General features: G+C 45.9%; 1 protein-coding gene across 3 annotated transcripts; it reads right to left on the bottom strand.

Moving 5' to 3' along the window:
- Nucleotides 1-859: 859 nt before the first annotated feature.
- slc24a4b (solute carrier family 24 member 4b) lies at nt 860-22,837 on the bottom strand. 3 transcript variants are annotated; one of them, XM_068343342.1, is made up of 17 exons: nt 22,421-22,837; nt 17,846-17,953; nt 10,971-11,047; nt 10,043-10,117; nt 9,839-9,923; nt 9,622-9,725; nt 9,201-9,275; nt 9,068-9,093; nt 8,572-8,625; nt 7,217-7,365; nt 5,014-5,183; nt 4,772-4,913; nt 4,233-4,399; nt 3,624-3,738; nt 3,033-3,145; nt 2,843-2,908; nt 860-2,525 (listed from the first exon to the last, which is right to left on the bottom strand). In XM_068343342.1, exons 1-17 carry the CDS (start codon nt 22,581-22,583, stop codon nt 2,376-2,378), a joined length of 1,839 nt encoding a protein of 612 aa, XP_068199443.1. In that variant the 5' UTR covers nt 22,584-22,837; the 3' UTR covers nt 860-2,375. The 3 variants fall into 3 exon arrangements, with proteins under 3 accessions (XP_068199443.1, XP_068199444.1, XP_068199445.1); XM_068343343.1 differs by having other exon boundaries at nt 4,772-4,907; XM_068343344.1 differs by having other exon boundaries at nt 7,277-7,365.
- Between the last annotated feature and the right edge of the window lie 1,571 nt (nt 22,838-24,408).

The following is a 24,408-nucleotide window of genomic DNA, read 5'->3' as shown; positions in this document are numbered from 1 at the left end:
CTGGGATTGATGCAGAGCTACGACAAATTATGGCATCTGAAGTCCCCTCTCCTCATCCAAAAAAACAGACCACCAGTTAATGACAAAAAAACAAACCTGGCAACCCGGGACATGACCACACAGAGCGACGAGGAAAATACACAAAAATAAACCTCAGCACTGCACATTCTGAATCAACTGGAGTAGAGTTCTCCACAAAAAGCATCCGAGTTAGGTCCTCTATGTACACAAGTCCTACTGAGGAGGTCAAGACTGGGGTGTAGGAGGTGGTCAGTGGTTTGTGGGGGGGTCTGAAGGCCCTGTGTGGTCACCTCCGTCCAGGATGGAGGTCCAGTAAAAATCCTTCATCATCCAGGTCCTTTGGGGAGTGATGGAGTCCAGAGGGAGTGCAGGAAATCCACCCCTCCGTGCATTCCTCCTCTGCTCCTTCAGAGGGTCAAGGGCGGGGCTGGGGGGGGGTTTAATGCCCTTAATATGCAAGAGTGGACAAAAGCAGAGGAACAGGAAACGGGTGCAAACGTACAGACGGGAAAAAAACTTCCAGAAAAGTCCGTCTTTTTGGGTTCAGTTTGACTCAACAACACACACCTGTGAGCTCACACATCAACACTAGACACACCAACAACCCCCCCCCCACCACAATATAACCCCCCCTTGTCTTCATATGGCAACCATTGCAGGGGGGGGGGGCGTTCAGTCACAAATAATTAAGTTGAGATTGCATATACAAGAACCTGCTGCCAACAGCATAGCACAGGAATATTTAACTCCACCCCCCCACCCCCACCTCCACGCTCAGGTGTCAGTCTCACGCCTCACTAGTGGACCCCCCCACCCCACCCCAACCCACCCAGCCAGGCATTTTTGCATGATGTCAAACGTCTGAGTTGCAGTGTCGCTCGTAGCTGCCGAGTCAGGCGGGGGCCCGTTTCCATGGCGACGGCGGCGCCGACGACAACAACGGGCCCCTCGACCTTTTGCTGTGCTGTGGAGGAGCTGCGGTTTAAATGTCCCAGCATGCACTGCAAAGACGGACGCAGGTGTGCTCATGGTGTCAAGGTCCAAGTCCGCTTGAGAGTCCGGTGTGAGAAACGTAGCGTGGGCATTCACACACACACACACACACACTGAAAACACACACACACACACACACACAGAAGGAAGCACTAGTTGATTCAGAATGAGGACGGCTGTTAAAGTGCAATATCTACATGTAACTCAAAAATCAAGAGACCATCACCATCAAAACCAGTTGGAGTTGTCCTTCTGAGTTTCCCTGATAACCGGCGGCTGTGGTCGCGACCCCTTATCCCGGCCCGAGGGGCTGCAGTGCCCCCTGCTGGCCAGAGGGAGTCAAAGCAAACAAAGTGGGGACCTTTCTCATTTCTTTGCATTTTCTTTTTTTTGTGTCGACTTCCTTTGTCCTCAAGTCCCGTGACAAAAAAAAATCTTGAGGAGTCCCGCAAGTCCAGAGTCAGTTTTTTGTTTCCGTAGTTGTGCGGAGGGGAAAAAGCCGACCAACTGGTCACTGAATGGAGGCAGACGCCCCCTTTAGGCGAGCGTGGAATCTCCTTACAGCACAGAGCAAAAAAAACAAAAAACAAATAACGAACATTTCAGTGTGCAATTTGTTTCATTGTAAAACAGGCAAAGAAAATAGGCTCCTCCTTTTTGTTTTCCTTAATACACAAAAACCTTTGCTTTGAAAAATAAATACAAAAACAAAACAATTGTTTACAAGTTTCTATTGTGCCGTGCTGCATATGCATAACAACGCCGAACCGTCCCGACAAAACGTCCTCGTTTTTTGTTGTGTTTTTTTTTAATGAAAGATGCAATAGAGCCCTCCTTCCAGAGGGGGGCGCCGGCATGAAATGTGATTGTTTCAGGAATGACTTGAAGAGAATGTCAGGATTTTGGTTGAAGGATGTTTTTTTTGTTTTTGTTCCTTTCTTTGTCAGACTCTGGTTTGGTTTTTTGGGGGGGAAAGCTTTGGAAATGTCGGAGTGGAAATCTACAATGAAACAGTGAAAACACATACCGACAATCAACACAGAGGGTGGGGGGGGCACTTCTGATTCTGAAGGCCCCCACCCTGACATCTAAAGGCATGCTATAGATGGATAGAAACGTAACGGGCTCACTGAGGAAAGAGAGGAGGACTGGCACTAGCAGAATGGAGATGACTCTCAGTGTGTGCCGCCTTGCGGAGAAACAGGGTTTAAGCTAGGGGGGCTAAAAGGCTAACGGGTGGGAGGGGCTTGTAGATAGGTCCAGTGTTATTTTAATAATAAAAAAAAGAAAAAAGAACACATAGATTTGGGATTGCTGTGTCAGCGTTTGAGGTTTTGGTTTGCGAGCGGCGCCGCGTCGCTCTACTCCTCCATGCACATGGGCAGGTTGACGAAGGTGAAGACGTTGTACTCGATCAAGACGGAGACGCAGAGGAAGACGGCGTACAAGACCAGGACGTACAGGCCCAGCTTGACATCCAGCCTCCATTTGTTCAGGTGGATCCCCAGCACCTACACACACACACACACACACACACACACACACACACACACACACACACACGTGTGTAACCCGAGCAACCGAGGTAAATCACATCCGAAAATTACAATCCGGTGTTTTCATCTAAGCCGAACGTTAAAGAAAAGGTTGTTTGTGTTTATTTGATGCCTCATAATGAAAGAAAATACATCCGGCTGTCTGGAAAGAATTCGAATAAAGCACAATATTTATTTTCTATGATTAGAATTTCATCTCTAATGTTCAGTTTTAAACTTTAGGCGTCTCAAAAAATGATTTTTCGGTGGCGTGTTTGCAGGTTCACACTCACCGTGAGTGCCACGGAGCCCAGCAGCAGCACCACCGAGTACACCAGCCCCCGACTGTTGATCATGACCTGCGACACACGGGACGGGGTTCGAACATTTAATCCGCAGCTCGTCATTCCAGATTAAAAGAGGAGGAAGACAGAGGAGTGATCACATCTCACTCGATCATAATCTGGAATATGGAACCCTTACCTCAGATCCGTAGCTGACACACATGGTCTGCAGCGCCCAGGGGATCCCCAGTCCCACCAGGATGTCAAACACATTGCTGCCAATGGTGTTGGACACCGCCATGTCCCCCAAACCTGAAGAAAAAACTTCTAGGTCAAATAAAAACCTTTTTTATTCCCATCTGAAGATGAACAACGTACTGCTCTGTACTTTCTAAGATTATATGTCTGACCTCATTCGGCTGAGATGGATGACTACGTCTACACACAGCCGTGCACTAACTACTTCCTGTTCCCTCCTCCTACGTCTCTTCCTTCTACATTTAAACCAACGCGATTGAAAATTCTTCTGCATTCGAATATCCAGCGAGGAAAAGCGGTTTACATTTTATGTTCATACGAGAAAACGGGTGTAAAACATTTCTCGCGTCTATTAAAGCTTCAGTGATGAAAAGCATCCTGGGAATGTTTCCAAGGGTTTTTATTTCCCTTCTCCTTTCAGGCATCTATCCTCTTAATGGAACAGGAGCCGGCGGTATTGAATGCGTTACGTATTAAACGCCTCAAGAGAGCAGGTCCGAAACGCTTCAAAGGGTGGGGGGGGGGTGGGTACCTTGGCGAGCCACAATGAGGCTCGCTATGCAATCTGGGACGCTGGTGCCGGCGGCCAGGAACGTGATGCCCATGATGACGTCAGGGATTCCCAGAGTGTAGCCGATGATCGTCACCTGGAGGAGACGCAGAGAAAGGAGCGTTGTTATCGTCCATCTGTTAAAGGAACACCCGTTTAATGGGCGTGGTTAAAATGATCCCAAACCAGGGACCAATAGGAAGTTATTCCTCTGGGAACGCCATTGGAATCCTCTCCCACGTGACATCGAGTTTTAGCGCTAAAATAATCCCTTGTTACTCGCGGTTAATGCAATCCAGGAACCACACGAATTTTGCGATATAGCGACAAACTTTATTTTATTATTTATGGTAATTTAAACGTTTATGAACCCTCCCCATACTGATATTAAACCACCTTATATCTGTATTACCTAGCTTTTATGCTCAATTGTCTGCCAAACAAAAAAATAGGCAGATTAATTTGTTGTATAACCATTTTTTTTTCTTTTTAAATGAGTACAAATGAAACTGAAGCTCAATTTTAACAAAACTGAAAAACATCACGACAGATTTCCATCCGACACATTCCAGCGCTCGGCAACCCGCTCACCATCCAGACCATGAAGTAGGAGAAGATGGCGATCCAGAAGGTGGACAGGATGAAGGAGAGCATGAAGTATTTTTCCAGGCGAGGTTTGGCGCAGTTGGGGATGGTGAGGAAGAGGAGCAGCAGCAGCGGCCAGGAGATCAGCCACTTCACCCGGCTGCCGCAGCTCCCTGCAGAGGAAACACATCGGCGCCGCCGTTGGTGATGAACGCAGCGTTTGGCGCTTTGGAATGCACGAAATGGAACACGGTGGAACATACCAGGAAAAGGCCATTCGTATGGAGTGTGTGAAACCACAGGAGTTTGCCATTATCGTGATTAACATGACCTTTGTGAGGGTTTAGCTCGCTAAATCAATTTACTGTGGGGTTTTTCGTCCAGAATATGGAATTATATTGAAATAAAATCTTAGAAATCTTGCATTTACATTATAGTTTTTTAAATTAAGCTCCTCTTTTATAAAATAAATGAAAAAACTCCTTAAACTCCCACAACATCCGTCCATTCGCACACAGTTCACCGCTTAAAGACACATAACATACTTGGAACGTGAAACGGCGAGATGGTGTCGTTCTGCTCGGCTTCGCTGGGTTTGTCCTCTGGCACGTTTCCATTCTCGATCTCGACCTTCCCGTCAATCACTTGTGTCTCCACTCCATTGGCAGCTTGGACCAACTTCTGGCGCTTTCAGAAAAAATGAACTAAGTCAAGGAGCACGCGATCGGACGCGACGCTACTGCTGTATTTTTAGCTGCTCGGTCTGCGGCTGAACGGGCTGCTGTACCTCTGTGATGATGAGGCGGCTCGCCATCCGCAGACGGGTCTTGGGTCCGAAGTGGCTGGTTACCATGACGCGGAGGCCGGCTTCTGGAAATCTGAATTTGGTGGGACTGGCGTTGATGATCTCGTCCACCATCACCACAGATCCACGGCTGTAAACCTTACTGGGCTTGACTACAGAGGTTTAGAGGGAAAACTACTAAATAATATGCATATATAATGATAATATAGATTAAATCCTGGTTTACAATTCAATCAAACATACAGTAATCCCTCGTTACTCACGCAAAACAATTAATCGCTAAATCGCGATGATTTATTTTATTATCCATACTGATATTAAACCACCTTCTATCTGTTATTACCTTTTCCCACACTCTGATCAACTGTTTAAAACACTTTTGCATTAAAGAAATGTTTCTTTAAATACATGGAAATCTGTACGCTGCGTTCCGTGAGTCTCAGAACGCAGCGCACGCCTAAAAAAATCTGTGTTATAGTGAAGCCGTGCATCTCGAAGCGCGACCAAGTGAGGGATCACTGTATCTTTATTGTACAAAGAATTCATTTGTATTACCGCTAATTAGCAAAAAAGGGTTAGCAGAACATGTGATGAGGGTATCGATGACTATGCATGAGCCTCGTCTGCATTAAAACCTTCAAACGGACCCATGATGGGGTCGTTTACTCAGACGTCACACGGTTTTGATGGACGAGCTCATTAACAGCCCAGAATGATTCTCATCCCGTCTTCAAACCACGGAGGACGAGGAGGGTAAAACCTTCAGGGAGCATCTCCCGGACTCGCCGCCGACCCCTCCTCTCCCTCCGGTGGAAAACATCACACACACACACACACACACTTTGGTGGTGAACATGAGTGTGCATCGTATGATTTCCAAGCGCTGAACTTCAAATAGCTTTTCCAAATTGCGTTGGTGCAGCTTTGAAGTTTGAAGTCTGAATATTTATGATCGGACTGAGATTGATTTTTTAAAAAATCTGCGTCTTTAAGGTGGATGATCTCAAACCGCTGCATGCAGGTAGCAAAAACACCCAACATACAGTTTCTTAAACTTCAAGTAATTTGATTGGCACCTTATACAACACCTCATTTTCTCTGCTCTCACAATGTAAGATGCAGCATACGGGGAATTTAAAAAAAAAAGTTCTCTAGTGCACTTATTAGTTTAACTCTGGCTTAATTTGCCTTATTATGCATGCAAGAATGCACATAAATTAATTGTGTAAACAGAGCCGGCGTAAACAGTTCCTCTTGTGAAATTCATTACCACTTGAGGAGCGCGTGGGTCTGCGCCCCAGAGACCCGCAGGAGAAGAAAAGTTGAATGCAAGCAGAAAGAATTGGCACACGGCAGCACAACACTGTTGACAATAAGCAAGAGGCGGTTTAGTAAGGCTAAAGAGACAGGCGTGCTAACGCTAACGCAGCCAAAGTGGGAAAAGTTAAATGTTTCAGGAGCAGTTAGACCAGAATCACAAATTTTGGAAAGCTCAAAAAAAAAAAAAAAAAAAGGAGGGAAAGGAAGAAGACGACGACTGTGGCTACGAAGAAATGTCACGGTAAAAGCTTTGGACATTTTGGGAAATGACTGCTTCTTTTTTTTAATTGACAAGAGAAAATCTACACCAGTTATGTCTGTAGCATCCTTTAGCATGAGAAGAGGCTAGGTAGAAGAGAAAGAGACACATGCACATGTAGTCAGTTAGCTTAGCATAGCATTTAGGAGTTTAAATCGTGGAAAAAAAGTAGAATAACTGTTAAAAAGGTTAAAAAAAAATTATGTTTTTGAAAATTATACCCAAGTGTGCCATTTGTAATAAATTATTTTGTTAAATAAAAACTGAACTGAAACATTTTTAAAGCTTTGGAATCTGATTCTTTGCTGATGAACCACACCTTTGACCTGGGTGCTTGTTTCTCTCGCCAGATCTGGCATCGTCCCAGCAACCCGAAACAGGCGGACAAGCCATTTCCCAAAATGCCAAAGTCTTGATTTGGGATATAGTTCAGTAGAATTTGGTTTCAGGTCAAATAATTGGTTATTTTGGCAGAAAAGAGTAAAGGATGAAGCCACAGATCTTCTAATAGCAGCAGACAGCGGAGTCAAATCATCTAATGCATCATCTGATTAACTTCCCAGGAAGGACAAGTCTTGGAAACCCAGCCTGTCTGATTAACCTTACCTGTCGTGAGTAAAGGCAATGACGGGTCGTCATTCCATACAAAGCCATAAATAGCATTACCGTCCTCCATCTCGCTGCTGGTGGCAGCGTTACCGTTGGCCACGTTCTTGGACTTCCCCATGAAAAACCTCTGCATGCTGGAGTTAAATCTAGAACAAGACGACGGAACGGGAACGGCGAATTAGAGACGGGCGTGGAAAAGAAACAAGGTCGGACATTCAGCGCCAAGATTTACATTTGCAAATGGGATATTTGAAGCTCAGAGGAGAGACTCCACTCAAATATAGATATGATGCATATTAAACAGCTCAGAATTACACATTTATTCAACCGTACTTCTATAGGATGACTTACACAGAGAAGGCGGCCTAGTTTCTCATGAAAACAATTTACTTGGGTGAAAAAACGCCACCGGTTTTGTTTTTTTTAAGCATCTACAATATTCTGTTGTACACTAGAAAAGAAAAGGCATCGATCCAGAATCCAGTTATCACAACGTTCAGGCTCCAGGTTGTCGCTATGGTGACGTTATTGTTCTGGTCATGTGATGCAACAGTAATTAATAGTCTGTACTACCTTCTTTCTCTGTCTTCAACACAGATAACGAGCGGGCTAGTTTATAAGTATTAAACTATGTAATATTCAGATGACATGAATGCAAAGTTAGCTATCTAGTGCTACTGAGATATTTTTTCCCGCCAGTCTTTTTTGGCGGGAAAATTTTAATCACAGTTCTTGGTCGCCTCCCGACCGGTAATCTCACTATATTAAAAAAAAAACCGCAACTCCATTTTGACTGAAATAACCGAAAATGGAGAGTGGATATTTTGGGAGACGTACGATAGCGTTTTCCCACAATAAGCACTTGTTTCCTCTAAATGAGAAAGGAGAGGAGCGATCCGGTTAAGCCGGTGCTCTTAGCCGCCGCGGGGGGAAAAGATTAAACTCTTACGGCAGGCAGTTGCCGGGGGTGACATAAATCACCAGCTGGACAGAGACGGCGAGCATCGTGGTCGCATTATTCAGGTTGAACATGGCGACACCAATACGGCGCGAGTCTGACTTCATCTACGTCACGTACTTTACTGATTTACTTTTTTACATGATAAAAGGCATATAAAAAATTAAAACTTTCTATTTCAGGAAAGTATCGCCTCAGTGTAGCTGGTCGCCATAGCGACGCCACTATCCCCGCGTGATGGACATCTTTCATCCAGATCTCATCGGCTATCAAAGACATCTATTCCTCTGCAAAAAGGAAGATTCTCGCTGACCAATCAGGGGCCTGCAGTGTGTCACATGGCACCTTTTGGCGCCTCTAAATCGATGCATGTGGATGAGGCTGCAGAACTCACTTCATGACCAGGATGTACCCGGCATACATAACCACCAGCACCAAACTCTCCCACCTGATGAAGGGAATAAAAATACAGGATTAGGAATAAATGACAGTTAATTAAATGCATATCCAGGATTTCCCAGCTCTGCCTGATCTAATAGTTTTACAAAAAAAAAAAAAAAAGAGGAACGTGTTAACGTCAGCCTTCAAGGCAGCAACTAAAGCTTCACATTAAGTATATCTTCTTATTCATTTCACTTCATTTAAAGCTGCTTATTACTCCAAATGTGTCACTAATGGAAATTTAGAAGTTAAGAAAACTTTCAAAATGAACCGTTTTTGCTAAAAAAACGACTTGCGTGATTGCGATAAAGTAGCGCTAACAAGCTAGAGGTGTAATGTAGTGAATTTAATGCACAGTAATTTATAGCTTTATCCAACTTGAATCACCACGATAATGGTAATACCAAAGAAGAAAAGTGTTGGCATGATCGACTAGATGTGCAACTTACCAAACTATCTTCCCATCGTAGATGAACTGCAAAAAAAAAAAAAACACAAAAAAAAAAGTATTTGATGAGACAATATTGAAATAAATTAAGTCTTATCTGAAGTGTGTTTAAATATTAAACTTTGCCAACTTACTGCAATCAGAGCCACGACAGAGAGGATGTAGTAGAAGGAGTCCCTGAAAACCGCCCACCAGGTCAATATGACCACCTGAGATCACACAGGCAGACGTGCATCTTGCATCAATACAAAAAGGGATTTTTTTTGCATCACCTGACGTTTGTAATATGGAAATTTTCCTTGATTGAATGAGTTTTAAAAAAGAAATGTAAATGCATGGTCTATTAAAGCCTGCAGAGGCGTCTCCGGTTACAATCAGACTGACCCGGGAGAAAACTAACCCCGGGGGGGGGGGCAGATGCTTTTGTTTCCCCTCAGCAAAAAACTTCTGCCTCACATGTGCAGCTCTTCTATAAATAAACACCATGATGCTGCTGCAGCAGGAAGTCACCCCCCCATCTCTCTCTCTCACACACACACAAACACAAACACACACCTGTCCAGCAAAGATCCCACAGACACCGATGATGCAGAGGATGTTGAAGACCGCTGAGCCGACGATGGTCCCCACCCCCACATCGCCATGGGTGATGAAGACACCTGCACACAGGAAGAAGAATCATCACAATAAGCGGCGACATGAACCATCTGGGAACATCACTTTATCAACACACTGTGTGTGTGTGTGTGTGTGTGTGTGTGCGTCTCTCTACCAATGACCGATGCAAAAAGCTCCGGAGCAGAACTGCCAGCCGCCATGAACGTGGCCCCTGCAACGTCTTCGCTCAGGTCTAATTTCTGCAGAGATTAAAAAAAGAAAAGAAAAAAAAAAAAGCCGGGATTATCCGTTTGCACGGTTTGTGCAGACAAAAACAAGATTATCTAGCAGAGATGCTTGTAGATGAAAAGACGTGCACCTCACAGATCTTCTCCAGCGACGTCACGAAGTATTCGTCGCACGTTATGGCGAGGGCCAGGAACATGTAGAGCGCCTGCAGGCGGAATCAGCAGGGTTAAGTGTGACAGATGTGAGACTTTAGTACGCTTGTGTGTGTGTGTGTGTGTGTGTGTGTGTGTGTGTGTGTGTGTGTGTGTAGGGGCTGTACAGTTACATCCTTAATGAGCAGGAATGAGTTTAATAGGATAAACAGCCTGGACAGAGGGGACTGCTGCTGAAGGACGGGTCAAGGGGAATCTTCCATTAAAACAACACCCCCACCCCACCCCTTTCACCGATGTGGTGGTGGTTCAGGTGATAGGGGGGCTATTTCAGTAGGTGAGCCGGGATCTATAAATTATAGATAAGGCGTGACATCATCAGTGCTCTGGCAGCTCCAGTAGCCCTGCTATGCTCTATGCTAACCACAGGGGGCAGTGTGGGACCGCAGTCCCCCATCAGATCCAACGTTATTTGTCACCCCAGGGTGAAACAAGCAAACATATTTGATGATACCTGCAGAAAAACGCAGACTCATGAGTTCACCTTCACTCCTTCAAGTGAAGATTTGATCTTCTTCTGGTTTTGACGTGGAAAAGGTGACATCAGCATGTCAGAGAGGACTGAAATTTGTCCTTTTTTGTTAAAAAATAGCTGCGGTTTTTAAAAAAAACCTGATTTGTGGTGTCTTAATGCAAAGCTGCTAGTAACACCCCCCCCCCACTTTGCTGTTTTTAGCTTATTAAGCCTTAAAGGATATTTGGGGTGTCATGTGAAAAAAAAAAAACTACAGAATCCACCTGCAAATCCATCCCAGCTCCAAAGGGAGCGCTTCCTGGGGACAAATGAGACGGGAGGTGCAGGTGCAGCATCTTTAAAGACTAAAAAAAAAAAAGAGGCCCTCTTACCGCCAAGATGTGCAGCAGAACGGCACCGCTCTTTCGTTCCTGGCTTGTGAAAAGGTCGTCAGGGAATTCGTGTACCGCTGAGGAGACAGAGAAAGAGAAGGCAATAAAATGTCACCTAAATAAACCTAAACATCTTGCATATCTAAAAATAAATAAATAAATGTTTTTTCAGGCCTGAAATCATGTGGTAAAACTAAAAAAAAAACTGGATTTGACAACCAAAGAGGGTCAAATGTAAATGAAATAAACAGCCTGTGATCGTCACCCAAAAAGAAAAGCTGAAAACTCAAAAAAAACGGCATCAAAAAAGGAGCGAAACGCCTCAAAACACTTCCTCAGCCTGCAGGATGTCACATCACTCAGCAACCAATGACTTCACAGCTATTCATGGAAGAGACGGAAACAGTCAACCGTCACATCTTCCCTCCAAAACCGATGTAAAAGCCGGGGCTATATTAAGAAGCCTGAAGTCATACAGAATTAAAGCAAGCAGGCAGAAACGGCTTCCCATGCTGGGGACTCATCATCCATCATCCAGAGCTCCAGCTGGAGCCCAGCGTGACCGTGGGACCGGCAGACACCCCCCGACTCTCTGGTGAACGCAAACGCACCACACTCACACCTGGCTGGAGGGCTGGCCGTCCTTCTGAATGGGACGCGGCCACCAGAGGTGATCGGAAAACCCGGTTCGACCTCTTCCTGTTGTTAGTTTGCTTGTCATCCTAGTCACAGCGGGAATAAAACCAAAGTTCTTGGGGGAGTGAGTTTGAGTTATGATCGGGAATAAAAATGCTACCGGGTCAGGATTTATTCTGCATCCTTCTTTGTCTTGTCGTTCGTTGCAGGAATACTGAAACGGTGACGCAGGCGGTTTTGACGGCCTGTCGGCGTCTCAGGCCGAGGGGCAGGAACGCACCACCGTTCACACAAAAGCCAGCGGAATCGGAATCAGAATCCGAATCCACCTGCGGTGTGAACGCAAACCTCCACACATTCCTGATCAAATACGACTAAAACGGGCCGATCAATCTGTTCATCCATAACAAAATGACAAAACCAGTTGGGGATGGGCCGCGTGTTGATTGGTGGAGTGGAACGGCGCCCAGCTGAGACTCCCTCAGCTGCATCTGTCCCGACCGCGTCCACTTCCTGGCGCAGCCTTTGGAACACTGCACACGAAAACTCGAAAAAAGGCGCCGCGCTTTTCACGTCCCGAGCCCGATGAAACCAGCTGCACGCGTGTCGCCGCTTTCGCTCCATCACACACACACACACATATGTGAACGCGTTGCATGCATGTGTCGTTTAACACGTTACCCTCCATCGCAGCACTGACACTGAAAGACAAAAAGAGGGAAAGGCGTGCTGCTATTTCTGGCGGCGGGACACGTTCACCCGACCTTCATCGGTGGGAGTTCTGAGGCCTCAGGTGAGACGCCGTCGACGCGAATAGAGGACGGGATGACGAGCGAGATGAAGATGATGACCTTAAAACAAAAAGAGAAAAGAAAAAAAAACCCTAGAACACCTGAGTGACATTGGGTTGTCAAGGGGACGCCGACTGACACTCAGTTTTGCCTGATTTCGTTTCCGACAGCTTTATGGAGGTGAATGGAACGTGTCGGACGGCCATCGGCCACCGGCGACGGCCGCGATCCATTACAGGACGCATCGGCTCCGCCCCAGAGAGTCGACGGCTGCTGAAGGTCACCTGTTGGGGCGTCTGCAAAAACCTGAAAACCGTGAGCGAAACTCCTCTCTGCAGAGGTCAGACCGGACGTGAACGTGTTCAGGACAGGACGAGCAAAACAACGTCAGGGCGACGAGGCCAGTTCAGTACAATCCTAAATGGAATGCAGCCCAGATCATTTCGCTCTGGTGGAAATGAACGATTGCAAACGATAAAAATGACATTTTTAAGTTGAAATTTGCTCAAGAAGCCAGTATTTTCATGTTGAATTTGACGTCGCCAACAATCTCTGACGGACGTCTCTTCAGTTATATAACGAATAAATGTCACTGGACAACATTTCAAATTCAGTTTACCATCATAAGCCAAAAGCAAAACAAAGTTTCTTTGGCTATTTTCCAATTCTTCCAAGCAAAATTGCCACCAATTAAATTTTCTGCCCTTTTTTTAAGCTTTAATAAAAGTTAAAATACTGATTGATTCACCAATCTGTCAACAAAATTATCAAATGTTTGGGTGGATTTATGGAGAATCTGTGCCCAACAAGCTGATTTCATTATATTGAACGGTTTTATAATTGCGCAAAATTAATTATTAAAAGTTCAGTTCAAAGTTTTTGTCCTAAACGTCCCTTTTTCCACAATCGGCCTGATTCGTCGCCACTCTTTACATTTGCGCAGTAATTATTCCATAATCTGGTAATATTCCAGATATTATGGAGCAGTTATATAACGGGAGCTCAGTATCGAGCTCCGTCTGTTGTCCCAGAGATACGATGGCTAAAACTGAGCGGGACGACGGCCGGAGCAAAGAAGCCCAATTATGGGATGCACAGATGAACGTCATCCTGCAGAAACAGGAAGTAGAGATTCTTAAATCATCGTTCTGACGGTGAAAACCTGGAAGGATGTTTTAGGACTGAATAATCTGAGTCGCTAACAGTTCAGCTGACAGTACAGTAGCCAAGAGACTCCTCAGAGGAGAACGATTACTGCGGGTCATTATTAGTGCATTAGATAATTAACTTGTTCCAGCAGACGTGAGTCAGACACGACTCGACTGATTGTTACCAAACCCCACGTTTCACCTCTTTAGGGTTCCTGCCGTTCCAACACGCTCACGTGTGTCGCGCTCAGCTGCTCTCACATGGTCACGTAAGCGCCTCAACGCATGCGATGCGGCCCCCGCATGAGCGCACTCGCATACATATTACATGTCTACTTTTAGCGTCTATTCCCTTTAGCCTGGATGTGATTTTGTGTTCATGAGTCGAAGCCGAGCTGGTGGACCAGAAGGCTCCTGGTTCAATAATCTAAGAGGGGTGTGGGGCGGGGGGAGGGAGGGAGCGTGGGCAATCAGGTGTGAGCGGGAGATTAAAAAAACAACACTCCCTCAGGAAGTGACAAAAACAAGGCGCTAACTTGATGCTATGCTATGCTAAATGGCCTTTTCTGACAGATTTTGGTTTAAAAAATTTGAAAAAAATTTGAGAAAAAAAAGAAGTCATTTGGAAGGCGAATGTTAATGAATGAATGCGTAAAGAGGTCAGCGGGTTTGAACCGAGCCGCCGCCGCTTCGCTCCGTTGACGTGCGAGAGAAGAACAGCGAGGTCGTTTTCCATTATGCACAGTAGCATAATCCCCGCTTGTTTAATTCCCTTTTTAAAAGCCACCTTCTGGTGTTTCCCTGGAGTCGACCAAACCTCTTTCCAGCTCACGCCCCCCCCTCCCCTTCCCACTCCCATCCACCACCATCCTGTCTACGTCATGTTGCCCCAAATTTACCTCTGGCGCTGTTGCGAAAGCGTCCAAAAATTTGAAGAAGTCAATCTTGGGTAGCGACAAATTTAGACCAAATCCAAAAAAAGATATTTTTAAAAAAAATTTTTCAAATGCAGCTTTGAGGGTGACGACGCGTCGACATTTGGTTACCTGCAGCTGTCGCCGCTCTTCATGTCGAACATGCAAACATGTGCCCACGAGCAGATTAGTGGCATATCTAAAACCACTGTAATCACATCCCATCTGCTTCATTCATCGCACCAATCGACCAAAACCTCCACGCCGCTGCTGCTCACTTCTGCTTCTTGTGTCGCCATCCGCGTGGAAGGGGTCGAACCCAGCCGCTCATAAGGTGGGATTGATTACGGTATTAGCATCTTTATAATGAACAAATTGTAGTCCCGACACATCTGGATGCCGTCAGCCAATAGAATGCGGCTACGGTATCACGTGTTTGCACACCGATTTGTTCGAAATTCCAAATACATTTTTCCCGTTACAAATAATGTAAATGGTCTTAATCCGTTCCAAGACGCTAGAAAACTACCTTTTTTCCAACATGTGTTATTTCATAATGTCATTTATATATCAAATTGTATGTTAATGAAACATATCAAAGAAATGTAATACAAAACAAAAAAAGGACGTAATCAGGTTAGTGTAAGGTACGAGTTACCGTCGTCTTTTGGACAGAAGTTTACGGTACCGTAACTCGTACCGTACGCAATGGAACGCAAATTTAGTGAGTAAACTAAAATAAAAAGCACATCACCGTCACGTTTTCTCTCTCGACTTTCCTCGCTTGGCGGCGAGAAAAAGGCGTTTGCTTCACGTACGACTTCCAAATCTTGTTCCGACTTGTAAGACAAAAAAAATTCAGAATTTTTTGGTCGAATTCCGATTTGTTCCATGTCCAAAGCGTTCGAAAACCAAGGTCTGCTTGTGTGTGTGTGTATATATGCAATTCAAGACGACTTTATTAAACCACAAAGGTATAATTGGATTTAAAAAAATTTTTCAAAAAAATCTAGTTCCATTTAGCAACTTGTGATTAAGTGAGCGTGTTGGTTCCATTCATTATGGGATTGCTGCAGGAGAACTTGCCTCTCGGTGGGCGGTATGAGTCAAGGTCTGCATGTGACCGAGGAGCATCGCAATTAAGGTCAGGAACGCTCCACCGGACCGCTGGAACCACACCTGAAGCTTCCCAGGATCGCTAACGTGTCCGGGTGGACGGGATGCGTTTGGTTTTTGTCGATTTGAACGATGCATCGTCATCAAGCAGAAATAAATGATTAAAAAAAAAAGAAAAAAGTGTTTGGGCTGCACCTGGTGCATTCTGGGAGTCATAAAAGAGGCACTTATGATGAATGGCTGCCTCAGAAGTACAAGTCTCAGGACTAGAGAAACAACATTAGCGCCCCGCAAACTCACAAAAGGGCTCCCCTGATGGGGGCACAAATGAGGAAGAGGAGGGGAGGGGGCTGGAGGCAGCTGGGTGCAATCCATGGGGGCAACAAACAGCAGTTTAATTAAATAGATGCTGCACACACTCCAAATAAAACCGACAATAATTATTCTCATCCAATCCATCCTCAGTAGGGGGGGGGGGTCAGAGTTTGATTATTTCACCTGCCCAGATGGAAATTAGCCAGAAGCTAAAAGCTTCTACTCTTCTTTGAGAATAAACTGTTTGCAGACGGCCCCAGATTGGAATAAATAAATGAAAAGGGGAGCAGCACACCCACAGAGAGAGGGGTGGGGGGGGGTGGGACTCATGTGATCCGGCTCGGCCCGATGAGGCAGAAGGTTACCGGATAAGACGAGGCCAGGCCGGAGTGGGTGAGGAGGAATGTGTGGAACGTAAAGCAGAGTCCGATGTGGGAATAAAGGAGGGAGGATAGGGGGTGGGTGGGGGCAAATCTTGAGGGATTAGGAAGAAATTTTAAAGCACATAATCTCGTCATTTGGCGCTGGGTTCAATCGGACCCCGCTGAAACTTTAAGCGGTCACAATACTTGGCTTAAATGTCAGCGGTGGGTGCAGATGTTTGTTTGCTGGGTGAAATAGCAGGTTACAGCGGCGCCGATTCCTTAATCCCCACCCCACCCCAAGAGAATCCGCCTGCTGCCACCAGTAATGAAGTAATAGCCAGTTAGTCCTTACTGGGTCATTTACTGGGACGCTGTCAAATTACTTCTTAAATTGTCTGCACTCTGGTGTCACCCCCACCCCCCCAACCCCCAACCCCTGTGGGCTAGTCAAATACCAAAAGTAATACAAATCCCTATATTGGGTTGCACCCCATTTGAGCAAATAATTATCCTTCAAGTGACATCTCAGCTTTATGATTTCCTTCTTCTTCTTCTGGTACCAGCAGGCGGTGGAGACGCCGCCGGCGTGATGCAAAAACCAGGAAGGAGGGAATTCAAATGATATGGAAATGGACTCACACAAAAGTGTTTTCACTGCTGGTGCTTCAGCCGGTCTTTAAAAAACAAAAACAAACAAACAAACAAAAAAACACTTCCTGGATGCAGCAGTTCAGATTCTGCTTCCTTTATGCGAAACCAAAAATAAATAAATCGATAAAAGAGCCTTTTAATAGCCCCTGGGTGTTTATTATAGAGCGGTGATGTAAACCGACTCACAACAATCCAGTCCCAACACGGAGGTGAGTCAAAGCAGGATATTGACTCAGACTCCTGAGCTTCTGAGTCCCCCCCCCCCTCCAATAATTTCATTGATTTCCTGTCATTTTTCTTCTCAGATCCACTTTAACAGACTTCACCGATTGATATCTGTATTTTAAAACCGCGCATTATTGCTGATTTGGCGCCACCGCTGAACGATAATCAAACCTTTTCGGAATTAATTTCCTGGATGACGGATTAAATCTGTCTTAAATCTGTATTTATTTTGTCCTCTTGCCTCATGATATTTGCACACAAAAAAAAAAAAGGATTCACACAAACGACACACTCGGAGCGACATTAACATCTACTGCGTTTGTCTACCTGATGAGTGCAAATTAAATATTCACTCAAGTTGAATTCCTGAGGGGGTAAATCCAGCTCTATTTGCACCAGTTAGTCTCTGATTTAGCCTCTTATTCCATACTGGACAGGGAGAACAGACTGGTATCGTCTGGGTTTATCCGCCCTGGGGTGTCAAGGAGCAGAGATCCATTTATCCTGATCAATATATCTAAACATCAATATCTTAGAGACCAGCTTGTTATTTTGAAATGGTGCCCCCGTGTTTCCTTCCCAGTCAAATTATTCCTAAATATTCAAATGCTGCTGCAGCCAGACAGCAAGTTTTAAAACTAATCTGGCTTCTTCACTCCTGCTCAATTCTTTTACATCATCTTGGAGGGAAAATGATGTTTGTGAGGGTCATACCTGGTTCTGAACAGTTCTTCTGCTCCGTTTCGTTGTCTGGAGCCGAAGCCATTAGCCGTCTCCCCCAGTGTTCAACCACAGAATGTCCCTCCGTTAGCATCCCGTGACCTGGAGGACAAAACAAAGTTTTATATATTATATATATATATATATATATATATTTCTATTCAGGGTGAATAAATTCAGGTTAAATCTAAAAGGCTTTTCCTGCCTGGAAACAGTCAAACCGCACTTTGCATGTTTTACATCTCACGGCCCAAAAAACATCCATGACAACAGCCATTAATCCCAAATAAAAATTGCTTTTCATTAATCCCTTAAAAGTTCTCACTTATGTAGACATGATATTCTCATCTGGCCACCAGCGAACATGCAGCTGCCGTGCCATTATGTTTCCACAGAGGGGGGGTTGGGGAGGAGCAGCAGCGTCCATGTTTGTGGGTTTCTTTTTTTTTTTAAAACTGCTCTTAAGCCTTCATAATGAGGACATTACAAAAAAAACAAAAACTTCCTAACTAGAAGTTACACAACGCTTGTGCGTGACTTTCACTTCAAATAGACTCACAAGATCGCGGCTTTTAAGCGTCAGCCTCACATCGAAACGTCGCCACGTAATTCCCGATTCCCTTTCTAGCATTGCAATTATGAAAGATTTATAAACAATGAAGGCATGTCTTTTAAATAAAATTAAAAAAAGACTTAAAAAAAACAATCCGAGCCGTTAAGTGCGTCGTCAGCGAATCGCATCCACCCAATAGCAAAAGCGACACCTTCACGGTCAGCCAATCACGTCGCTGCTCTTTTTAAAATGTCATCCTCCGTTGTTGGAGTTAATAAAGTAGATATCTACATCTACCTAGAGTTCATTCATGCTGCTTTTTTTGCGCAACCTCCCAGTTTCTATCTTCAAGAGTCACTGATTTTATCCTTCAGCAGGTTCTACACATCCATCAGCCGCCGCCACCACCAGCATCTAGACTCCCAAAAAAAAGGGGGATATCTCTCTTGCTGGAGGTCAAGACAGATGCTCTTCGATTTCAAGCTCTCTGAAGAGTGAAAAACTCTCCAACATACCATAAAAAAATCATTTGATGTGATATTCTTATTTATCGCAACTACTAGTCTCACGATTTGAATTCACAGGTAAAACCTGTGAGACCGGGAGAGATTAAATATGAAAAAAAAAGCTGAATTTACAGCAAAGAGATGAGCTAAATGCGAGAAATACCAGTTCACGTAGATTTAAGAGCCCTTTTCCAAATGTTTGTTCGTCTAAATTGAATCAGTACGCATCTGAAATCAATAATCTGGTTTTTCTTCACACTGAGTTCCTGTTTTTTAAGCAGCGCTGCCCCCACCCTCAGTCTGTCTACATCTAATTGCATTTTTTGGTGTGCCAACACAGAAAGGTCGTCATTTAATGGCTTTCGATCCATTATAGTTAGTCAGCCTGACAACCAAGCAGGCGCTGGGCTAACATCCCCTGCAGGAGGAGGAGGAGGAGGCTGCTGGCTCCCCAAAAGAGAGACCAAACCACCCCCCCCCCCCACATTAAGGGGTTATTAGCTTTCATTTTATTCAACTGGAAAAACATGTTTCCAAGGATACAGATGCTCCTGATATTCAGAAGAAGAATTTTTTTTAAAAAACATGAAAATGCTTCATCTCCCTTGAGGAAAAAAAGTTTTCTGATGCAACACCAAGGGGAAGGACACGGGAGGGCCATGCGTTCCCAAAAAAAAAAAAAAAAAACAAAACCCATCATTGCATCGTCATGGTGACCATCAAGAGTCATGTGCAGGACGACACATGAGAATGAACGCCGTTTCCCCGTTTGTTTTAAATCTACCATGACGTTACCGTCTGAATTGAGATTTCTCCGGTTGGATATGGGGGGGGAGGAATCAGTTGACTGGGGCCGAGACGTCTTCGATTGATTTTTTTTTTCACAGCAGTGATGGTTTCAAACAGATTCATGGATTTTCTGATTCTGATTTTATTTTATCGAGCATCCCAAGGTGGGGGGGGGGGGGTGTGGAGGCAAGCGGCAGCATCTCCACGGAGGAAATGTCATCCTTCAGTTCCGTTCAATCAGCATCAACCGGGAGGAGCCGGACCAAGGACGAGCATCCATCAACACCCCCCACCCCCCACTCTGGAGCTGTTAACGCGTTCTCCTTAAACGTGTCCAACACACAGCCTCCCCCAACTTCAAACGTCACGTCAGTCTGCTGATACCCGTCAAAGCAGAGCCCCCCCCCCCCCAAAAAAAGAGATGAAGACAGGCACCTCAGACACACGACAGCGTGTTGCACCACACCCCCCTTAAACTCAGGAGTAGTGCATCAAATCCCATCCATCTGGACCAGTCAGCACATCACCCCCCCCCCACACACACACACACACTACCATCAATCAAATGTTTTACTGTGACGTGACACACGCTTGTTCCCGTGGCGACAGATGAAAGATGAGAAGGCCAAAGCTATTCAATTAGATCTGATTATGGTCAGCTTTGGATCTCGTGGGTTCAGGGTGGGTGGGTGTGTGGGGGGGGGGTACTTCTCATGCATGTCACCGTGAAATCCCACCACAGCCAATGTCATTGTGTCGTCCCCCCCCCCCCCCCCCCATGCATGAACATCCACAAAGAATCGCCGTCTGTCCAACATCACGGCGTGGAAATGGGCGTGCGAGTCAGGAGGACTTGATTAAATAAAAATAAATAAAAGGAGACATCAGTCAGGGATGGGGAGGGATGGTGGTGGTGGTGGTGGTGGTGGTGGGGGGGGGTACTTTGGCTCCCACTGCCCGCCTTTGGAGATAAGAGATTTGCACTGGCGTGTATGATATCATTCCAGAATAATCTTTTAAGCCTCTTGTTGTTTTTTAATGTAATTAATAAAAACTCCCAATTCATCCGTTAGTGATCTGGGGGGGGTGAGGAGGGTGAGGGGGGGGGGGGGGTGAGATGATGGACACCTTCAAGCCATGTGGCCCAACATGGTGGCAGATTGACAGATGATCTCCTGGGAATGGGATGGGATGGGGCCGAGAGAAGAATTGATGTGAAGGGAGGGAGGCCAGAGAGGGGGGCGGGGGGGGCACCAACAACAAGCTCTCAGGAAAAATAAAGATTTAGAAATCTCTATTTTAACAATAAATAAAACATTTGTGGAACAGTTTTCTTTGTGTCTCGTTAACCTCTGATCCCGGCTCCGTGTCACAAATCCTCTTCACCAGCAAAATGTCAAGGTTGCTCTCTGGATTACATAACCGTGTGTGTGTGTGTGTGTGTGTGTGTGTGTGTGTGTGTGTGTGTGCGTGTCGCCATCACGCATGATCAGCCATCCGAGTCTTTAGCTAAGCGCACACACACCTCAGGCATCAGCTATGAATATTGCAATATTCCTGTAAAAGCATTCCCAGTACTGTAATCCCCTCTACCACCTACCTACCCCCCCACCCCACACACACACCCCCCACGACCACCTTTACATCCTCGTTGGCCTCTGCGTAAAAATCAGCCTCTTTTCTGTGGATACGCGGAACCTGGACGCGTTGATGATGCCTGGAGAGTGATTCTCGTGTGTGTGTGTGTGTGTGTGTGTGTGTGTGTGTGTGTGTGTGTGTGTGTGTGTGTGTGTGTGTGTGTGTGTGTGCAATGGAGCGTGAGCACCCCCCACCACACACACACACACACACACACACACACACGGCACGATGGCAGCGTTAAGCTGCGACCCTGAGCTGAGCGCCGGTGTGGCGTGACCGACGACGCGCCAAAAAAGAAAAAGAAAAAAAAAATTGGACAACGAGCAAACAAACAGAAGCAGAAACCGCGTTCTATTCCGGGGAGGGGTGGAGGGAGTAAGGGTGGTGGTGGTGGTGGGGTTGGTTTACTCGATCGCTGCCTGCATGTGGAGCACGACGCGTGCCGTGACCACGAATCTCGCCCGTGTGGAGCTGAAAAACGTGCCGGTGCTACGGCGCGCACACTGCGGCATAGAAGAACCAACGGATGCGTGTGTGTGTGTGTGTGTGTGTGTGTGTGTGTGTGTGTGTGTGTGTGTGTGTTCTAGATGTCACAAAAACAAACACGTGCACCTGACTTCCACCTGAGTGTGACGACAGAAACACCAACGCGTCCCGGTCCCGCTTTGGCGCATTTTTCTAAACCAACCACCCTCCTGACGTCGAGGCGCCGCGTCCGGTTGCGTGTGTGTGGGAGAAGAACCGTGGGTGGTGTGTGTGTGTGTGGGGGGGGGGACCTGGCTCCCGTGTGAACCCCCCCCCCCAAAAAAAAAAACCACCCGGGGAATGTCTCGATCTCATGCCCTTGACATTAACGCGTATCGATCCGTCTTGGGGGTAATCGATATGAGAAAGGATCCCCATAATTAAAATTAGCTGACGTGTGCGTGGGTGCATGATTCCACTGCAGATTTCTGGAGCGTTTTCCTCTCCGTGTGTGTGTGTGTGTGTGTGTGTGTGTGTGTGTGTGTGTGTGTGTGTGTGTGTGTGTGTGTGTGTGTGTGTCCCATCTCTCGTTGCATCTCCCAGCCATCGACTCACCTGTCTTGGTCAGAGCCGCCGACATGGTCCACGCCACGAAGAGGACACTGCAGATGAAACACACCTGGACGACAAGCATCTCCCTCCTCTTGCGAACTTTAAATATCTTCGCAATGATGGTCTGTTTTGACGCGCTCACCGCGTCGCTGTCGTCCCGCTCCATGCCTCACCAGCTCCGGCCGGGGGCCACTTTTTATGCGTCCTTGAGAGCAGAAGAAATCGCCTTCCCGTTTGCTTCTACCTCCTCCTCCTCCTCCCCCCCCACTTTTCTCTCTCTCTCCCCTTCTCTCTCTCTCTCCCGTTCTCAAACGGAACACCACCGGGATGTGGTCCTCATTCCAAACCCGTCCTGCGCGCAGATGAAGAGGGAGCGATGACACGCTGGTCAAATCCCGATTCGGGTCGTACCCCACCCCCCACCCCACCCCCACTCAAAAAAAAAAAAAAAAAAATCAATTCAGCGATGATAATGAATTCGGATTGTCAGAGAAGATGCGCGTCGGAGGGACTCGCATCCTGTCCCGTGGTTCAACATCAGCTGCGCATCCACCAGTCCGTGTAGTTCCTGTATTTTTTTTTTTTTTGCAAAGAGATGAAGGAGGGGATGGGTGGGGGGTGGTGGTGGTGGTGGGTGGTGGTGGTGGGGGGGTGGTGGTGAAAGAAAATGCGTCAGTGTCCGGTCTTCAGCGTGGAAGCGCGCAGCTCCACGCACCTGCGCCTGTTGAGTGAAACCAATCTGCTCATCAAGGTTGATTGTTCACTTCGTGCGCCTCCCCCTTCACGTGAATCCCTCCCCCGGTGAGGAGGAGCCATGCTGATGGCAGAGGACCGTCAGCTGCTCTCTGTGTCCCCCCCCCCCCACCTCGAACAGGCCGGGTCCCTTTAACTTTCCAGAAGACTGCATGTGCGCACAGCCAGTAAAACAGAGAGGGAGTGGGGGGGAAGATAAGGGGAGGGGGGGGTGAAAAACACTTTTTTTTGCTTCCGTCGTCTCCCCACCGGCCAGCTTGAAGCCTCGGATCAGCTGCGCATCTACCCCCCCTTCAGGAGTGGAGAAATCGTTCCTGTTATTTGCGCATCAAAACACGGGTTTGGATTTACGCGTCGAGGCGATCCCTATCCAGCCCCCCACCACCACCACCACCACCACCCGGTGTGTTATGAAACTAAATCCAATAAAATTCCGGGTCCCGATCACAACACCCCCCCCCCCCCACACACACACACACACACACACACACACACACCACCCCTTTAATAACTGCTCCACAACCCGCCTGCTTATCTGATTTAGATATCACGCAGAACGTTTGAAGTTACACATCAGCTACTGTGAATTACTTTTTCATAGCCTAAAGGCCCCCCCCCCCCCCTCACCCCTCCCAAGAATATAGAACCGTGTGCATTCTGCCCTTTAGAAAATAGCTTTCATGTATATAAGAAGAGCAGGTCGGGCTCCGTTCACACAGCAAACATTGATTCGAAATCATGTCGTAAATCCACAACATGGATCAAATATAGGGACTCAAATAAATTTTAAAAAATTTAAATTTTCTTTTTTTAATTTTCATACAGCTTTCAATTAAAAATCTGATTTCTGAAACATTAAGTAAAAAAAAAAAAAAAAAAGTCAATAAAAAGTCAAAAATGTCAGAATTGGGATCTGATTCCTGCCGATCCCACCGCAGTGTGAACAGTCATCAGAAAAATGAGTCGTTTCAGGTAAGAAATAAAATCAAAAAATGTAATAAATAAAAAACAATTAAAAAAGAATTAAAAAAATAAGAAGTCAAATCTATTTATTTGTCTTTTATATAAAAAACCAACTAGTAGCGCTACGATGATATTAAAGGTTTCATTGTCAGACTATTCATCGATTTTTATTTGTTGAACTAAAAATCTTTTTGTTATGTTAGCATTGAGCTAAGCTAATTCCCTTTTGTTTCTTGTGCTAAGCTAACCCACCCCCGAGCATAACCTCGCATTTA

The sequence above is a fragment of the Antennarius striatus genome, chromosome 19 (assembly GCF_040054535.1).
Source record: "Antennarius striatus isolate MH-2024 chromosome 19, ASM4005453v1, whole genome shotgun sequence".
NCBI lineage: Eukaryota > Metazoa > Chordata > Actinopteri > Lophiiformes > Antennariidae > Antennarius > Antennarius striatus.
This window is presented reverse-complemented; position numbering and strand designations above follow the sequence as displayed.

Excerpts from the sequence above, each read along its gene's own strand:
- slc24a4b (XM_068343342.1), bottom strand. The coding sequence starts at position 22,583 with ATGGAGCGGGACGACAGCGACGCGGTGAGCGCGTCAAAACAGACCATC. Across the intron at positions 10,118-10,970 it reads TTCTGCTGCACATCTTGGCG|GCGCTCTACATGTTCCTGGC; the intron begins GTAAGAGGGCCT and ends TTCCGCCTGCAG. Across the intron at positions 4,914-5,013 it reads GCCGCCTCATCATCACAGAG|CGCCAGAAGTTGGTCCAAGC; the intron begins GTACAGCAGCCC and ends TTTTTCTGAAAG.